This window comes from Microtus ochrogaster (genome assembly GCF_000317375.1).
Source record: "Microtus ochrogaster isolate Prairie Vole_2 chromosome 14 unlocalized genomic scaffold, MicOch1.0 chr14_random_1, whole genome shotgun sequence".
NCBI lineage: Eukaryota > Metazoa > Chordata > Mammalia > Rodentia > Cricetidae > Microtus > Microtus ochrogaster.
Window position 1 is genome coordinate 33942880 of NW_004949096.1, and position 6450 is coordinate 33949329.

At 49.5% G+C, this 6450-nt stretch overlaps 1 protein-coding gene across 4 annotated transcripts in view; it reads right to left on the reverse strand.

Annotated features, from left to right (window-relative positions):
• The window catches only part of Fbn1 (fibrillin 1), a 206219-nt gene extending 200370 nt beyond the window's left edge, over positions 1-5849 (reverse strand). The window contains exons 1-2 of one of the 4 annotated variants that reach the window (XM_026787734.1): positions 5681-5849; positions 4517-4839 (exon numbers count right to left, since the gene is read on the reverse strand). In XM_026787734.1, the coding sequence (XP_026643535.1) occupies positions 4517-4680 (164 nt within the window). In that variant the 5' untranslated portion in view covers positions 4681-4839; positions 5681-5849. Of the gene's footprint in view, positions 1-4516; positions 5101-5379; positions 5465-5499; positions 5511-5680 lie in introns of those variants that run through there. The other 3 variants (XM_026787736.1, XM_026787735.1, XM_005364396.3) reach the window with 3 other exon arrangements.
• Between the last annotated feature and the right edge of the window lie 601 nt (positions 5850-6450).

The window sequence follows — 6450 nt, forward strand, 5'->3', positions numbered from 1 at the left end:
AGAGCAGACCTGTAAGCTCAGAGAGGAAGTACAGACCTGTAGCCGGGCAGTAGGAGGCAGAGACAGACAGTTCTTACTGGGCAGTAGGCGTAGCCTAATCAGAGAACACCAGACCCTGGGGAGAAACTGGGCTTCACAAAGCAAGGTGGATGGCTCTTGAGAAATGACACCCCAGTGACCCTCTGGCCTCTATATTCACATCCACGCATGTGCCTGTGCACCCCCACACAGTACACCCACACGCACAAGAGACAATCACGTTTTAATAATCATGAAACAAGAAATGGGCACAGACCTAAGCCAGGCTTGATACGTTATTGATTTCAGCTTTCTCAAAGAATGCTATTAAAGTAAGCCCATTTGCTGGGCAGTGTCTAGAATCAAAGAAATTGTTAAAATAGTTTACTTGTCTTCCAAAAAAGCATTCACAGTGAAAACCAAACCAAAAGCTGCCAGCGTGTCTTGGGTAAGCTATTTGGTTTTGAATGTATATTTTAATTGTTTAGCATTTTGAGTAGTTACGGGTTATGAGTAGAATGCTATGGTGTTTTAACAAAGGAATCTTTCAATATTATTTAAAATTCCACTTAAGCTTGAAGATACGTCTGTCCTTCCATTCTCGAATCACGACACTGTACGTTGATGTGGGTTTTATTCATTTACATCAACCACAGCTTACTCGCGTCTTTAAATTACCGCTTTGTCCAAAAGGCATAGATGGAAAAAGTCAAATAAATATCTCGTTTCTTTTTTATTTAAAATGTGGGATTACATAAACCTCAGCTTAAGGAAATCTGTTTTTTAAATTGTATTCCAATATATTAGCTTCCTCTTTTCATTAATGTGAAAACAAAAGACACCATTGTCAAGGGCTTCCCCTGTGTGTCCTTAGGAGACTGTGACTTCAGAAGCATCCTCAAGTTGTCTGGGTGAGTCAGATGGGCTCCGCAAAGCCTCTGCCCTTCCCAACAAATTCCATTAAGAAAGACTTTTGAAATTAATCCCTGGGGTTTACCATCACATAATCTACCCGGGCTGTGAACTGTTTCATATGTGTTTTTCTGGTAATAAGAACTCCGGACAAAGCAAACACGTAAACAAAGACCAAAAAGAATCTTGAGAAGGGGGACAAACTTTGTAAAACACGAAGGGACTCCCGAGCCTGTCAACTATCAACCTATAAATCTATCAGTCTGTCAGCCCGTCAGCTTATCAACCTGTCAAACCTGTCAGCCCGTCAACCTGCAACCTATAAAATCAGGAACCGGCCGCAAGGACACGAGACAGACTCCTATTACTGGAGACTTGGGAAAAGGCATTCCAGTTTCAGGAATGCTTCCATTTGACATGAAACTGTAATATTTCCTTATTTGGGCACTAGAGCAATAAGGCAATCATAAAGAAAGGACACAGAATTACTGCTGTCTAACTAAAAGTTGGTTTATTGGTGGTGGTGGAGGAGGTGTTGCTGGTGGTACTGGTGGTAGTGGTGAGGGTGTGAGTATGTGCATTGCTGAGCCATCTTCCACTTTTTGACTAATCACAGTATGAAAATTTAGCTGAGAAAAAAAATCTTATGAGCTGAAATGCAGAGTTAAAGCTGCAAATTCACGTCAAGTCATTTCACACATGTTAAGCAACGGCCACCTCTCACCCGCGCCCCACCCCGAGAAAAACCCTACTACATATGGCTACCATTTGAAAGTGATCTTTAAACCTGCAAATTTCGGGACAGCGAGATGGCTCAGCAGGTAAAGATGCCTACCGCCAAGCCTGACGACCTGAGTTCAATACCCGGAACCTGCTGATGGAGTGAGAGAATGGATGCCTACAAGTGGTCGCCTGTATACACACACACACACACACACACACACACACACACACACACACACGCCATAAATAAGTAGGATGTAAAATAAATAAACACGCAGATTTTCACTGGAAAATTGGGAGGGGGGAAACATAGTTTTTGCTGAGTATGAATGGGGAACACGTTGATTCCATCTTCCTAAAATTTCAAAAACATAGAGGATTTCCTGTAAAAGCAGAAATTGTCAACTTGCTCCAAGAAAACACAGCAAAATCTGGGGGAAATTTTTAGGATCCTTAAAGTTATACAGTGGAACGTCTTTCGCTGCCCATAAGAAGAGAAAGGGGGAGAAAACACCTTCCCTGAGATGCAGGCGAGAAGCCAGCGAGGGTGGCATGCCTCATGAGGGAAGACAGACCCTCCAGCCTGCAGAGAGAGGAAGCTGACAGGGAAGGAACGTAAGTCCGGCACCTGTCCCACTATGGGACACTGCATGACAGACACTGGTCAGCAAGGTGTCGAAATCAAGCCCCTGCCTCACACGAGCCTCAGGGACTACAAACCACCTCCACTTCCAAAGACCAGCATGTCCATCAAAGCAACAAGCAGGTGTTGGCATAGTCGGGGTTAGTTTTGAACTAGACAACACTTGGGTGAGCATATGCAGAAGCTGTAAGCTACACCTGGGCAAATGCCGTGCACAGCCTGCTCTTCTGCTGATTGACACAGCACAGCATGACTCTAAGACTTAGCACGTGAGACCAATGGCAGTGAAAAAAGAGACGTTTCAAAATCAGCATCAGAATGAGTGTGTTGAGGATCTACAAGAAAACTTTGGTCCAGTAGTTCTACCTGTATTACTTTGTGCCACGTATAATCTTATGCATGCACATGTAAGTATACAGAAGGATGCTGTTAATAGTAAAATATTTATTATAATCTCAAGAGCCATCATTTGGAAACTACTTCACCATATCACGGGATTCTACAAACCAAGAGAACACAGGTTAACTGAAGATGTAGAGAAAGTGAAGGCCCACATTATATACAGCACATGCACATAGTGAAAAAAACAGGCGCACACATATATGTTCATATATACCATGCATATGTGCAATGCATGTGCGGCTATGTGTATATGTGTATAATTTTTCTCAAAAATATATACTTGAGGTGTCTTGAAAAATAGGAGGGAAATACTTTAAATTGTATATCCTTTAAAATGATTTTGCCACAATCATATACAGAAATAGACACAGAAAACTTTATAGATAACTTAAGAACTAGGAATGCTCATAACGGCTGTCCTACTATTTAAATGGCAGTTCTAGTGTTAAAAAAGAGTTATGAAAATTACAACCTTGTATATACGCATTTGTTTGTGTATATATGCTGACCCAAACAAAGCCCTCTTGAGAACATGTTAAAATCAGCGTTTCCACCCATTTACTGAACTCTCCACAAGCCTTCCACACAGGGTGACCGTTGTCGCTGCTTGGTCAGGATCAGCAGGTTTTATTGCCAATGTTGTTGGAATTCTGGGCCTGTTTTCCACAAAGGTCAAGATTGAATTGATGCTAGCTATTTTCTGGGATCAAACAATCACAAACACATTACCACAGCCTAAGTACTTAGCACTGATGCTCATCCGGTCCTTCATCCAGACATGGACTCAAAAACCGTCATACACTCTGTTTTTGCTTCTTGTATTGAAGTCATACAAACACAAGATTCACTACATATACACAAAACAGACCCCCCCCCACAAACACACATTCCAATGAACTCCTTCATCGGGTCATCCGGGGCTACATAAGTTACAGACCACTGGGGGGGAAAACGCCCTGGGAATGACAAGAAACCTCCACATATGCACTGCCTGGGATCACTGAGTAGGTTCCTCCAAGGGAGAGAAGAGTGGCCGTGTATTTCCATCCTACCACTTCTGTAGAGGATTGAACTCTCAGGCACTGTCATTTTTAAGATTTTTTTTTTTAAAAAAAATAAAAATAAAAAAAAAACCCTTAAAGGAACTATATTTCCCCTTTCCTTCAGCTCCCGAAACTGCCGAGCCCTAACCATTTAAATTGCTACAACACTGGGGCGTGGGAATTTGGCGGTACAAGGGTTTTCCAAGCAGACACCACATCAACACCCTGTAGGGCCAGGCACAGCCAGCAGTGACTCCGCAGAGCCTCTGGGCTCTGTAAGCTCAGAAACCTTCCCCTGCAGACTTCCAAAGCAGACTTCTGGAAGGCAGCGCACCGCCCTGGTTTTCATGAGTCTTGTTTCTCAAGACTGGTCTCTCCAGTCTTCCCTTCCTCGCTGCCTCCCAAACAGCTGATCCCCACACGGAAAGTACTTCTGCCTGCACACTGCCGGAACTGGTATGCAGCAAAAGCAGTGGGCTTCTCCCTTTCTCCGGGTTTCAGCTCCTCCTCTCTTCCACAAGGAGCTCTTCTCGCCTCCCCAAATCTGCCTCAACAATGGCCCAGGACTCCCTTCAGCCAGGACCTCTCATTTGGGACAGGAACAAGGCGATTTATCTGAGCGAGTGGTGATGACCAAAGAACCTTGGCACTTCTAGGCTATCTCCCCAGGAGATCTCACCCAGGGTCTTCTACCGGCCCTGTCAATTGCTGTGGATTTTAAAGTCCCAAGAAGGGCGAGGGGAGGCACATTGAAGCAGCCGAGCGCTTCCCTTACCCTTTCAGCGCATCGTGCCCTCCGCCGCCTCTTCTCTTGGCTCGGTTAGCTCTGGTCTCCTTCGGACTCCCAGCCTCCAGATTAGTGTCCGCCCCGTGGCTCGTGTAGGACGCGAGGAGCAGGGTGAACGCCAGCGCGACCTCCAGCAGCCGGCCTCGCCGCATGATGCCGCCGGCCGCCACTCTCTCTGTCGCCGCTGCGCCTTCCAGCGCCCCTAGCCTCCGGGGTCCCGCTGGTTCTGCTGTCCCGCCGCAGGGGTGTCCTCGCCTAGTTCTTAACGTTTTCTTTTCCCGATGCTGCTCCCACTTCGGGCAGCCCCTGCCCTGCAATACAGACAAGTCCCCAAGGCGGGCGGGGGGGAAACACTCAGGTCTCTGGGATGCTGGAGCTCGCAGTCCCCACTGCCGAGCCCTGCCCGCGCGCAGCCTGCGCGTGGCGCAGTTACTGGGATGAGCGAGGACCGCTCGATCCCAGCTGGCTGCAGAGCCAAAGCCAGGCGACTGGGATCCTCGGACCCTGCGGCCTCGCGGCGCCAAATACCGTGTCCCCGGGGAGCCCAAGAGTCCCGCGAGCCGGCTGCCTACACCGTCTTAATGGTACTGATTGCGCGCGGTGAGGGCTGACGTTACCACAGGGTCCTTTCCACCCAGACACCCGGCCACCGCCACCCCCGCCAGTCCCCTGCATCCAACGTGGAACCGGGCACCGCAGCCCCTGGTCCTGCAGCTGTCAGGCAGAGAGGGCCGGCTGCAGATGCTGGGGACAGCCCCTCACCCTGCCCGGCCTCATGCCCTAGGTGCTGCGCAAACGGCCCTCCAGCCCCCGGCTGCCGCCTGACCCCGGCGGGACCCCGCGACACCCACTGGACCAGCGGCTCGGACTCCCAGGCGGCGTTGGCTGCTCTGCTCTGCAGCTGTCCCAGCCGTGGCCGCCTGTGGCACCCACAGTCTCTGCCCCAACTCCGCGGCCCCCTCCTTTCCCACCTCTTCAAGTATCGTCCGCGCAGCAGTTTCTCGCGAGAGAAATACTTTTCAAAAAAAAAGAAAGAAAAAGAAAGAAAATGACACCCCCACCTCCCCCATCACCACCCCACCCCCGGCCCCATCTATCCTCCCTTTCCACTCCCCTCTGCCAGCCACCGCCCGGGTCCGGGGCCTCCCTCACTCGCAGGATCAGCGCCGTGGGAGGAGGCGGAGGTGATCCAGTCCTGCCAGGCCGGGATATTCCGTCCCAGGGTGGGGAAGCGAGGGAATGGGAAGAGTGGAGTAGCGGTTTGGACCGTTCTGCGGCTGGGAAGTCTAGACCCGAGATTCCGGTGATCAGAAGAGCAGAGAGCTGTGCCACCTGCACCAAGAATACGTGCTAGACTCCTTGGCCACCGAGGCCCAGCAGACCGTGGACGGAGAGGGGCCCTGTGACGGTGACCCTGGTTTGGGGCCCAGACTCGTGTGCTTCTGCTGTCTTGCACGAAGGAGAAAACTTAGGCCCCGAGGCTCAGGCAGGGCGTGTCACAAGGCCACCATCGCTGAGCCAGCCAACTGGTTGGTGAAGGAAGGGGCTTGTCACTGTCAAGAACCTACTGGAGGAGTGGTTCTCAGAGACTCAGGGCAAGCCACTCGCCTAGGCAGAAGTCTGAGTTCTGGCCTGTGATTTGGGTTTCCAGCAATTCTCTTGCTCAACCCTCAGTTAAAATTGGGGCTTCCTGGAAGAAGTCTGTTTTCACATGTACATACAGAGGGCAAATGCACACATGCGCACGCCTACACACACGAGGAGAGACAGAGAGAGAGAGAGAGAGAGAGAGAGAGAGAGAGAGAGAGAGAGAGAGAGAGAACTAGAGTTTAGCTGGTCTGGGAATCCAATTAGGCTCTGGCACAGGAACCAGGGACTCTAATCACCAACTGTCATGCTCGGAACAAACAGGTATATTAAGA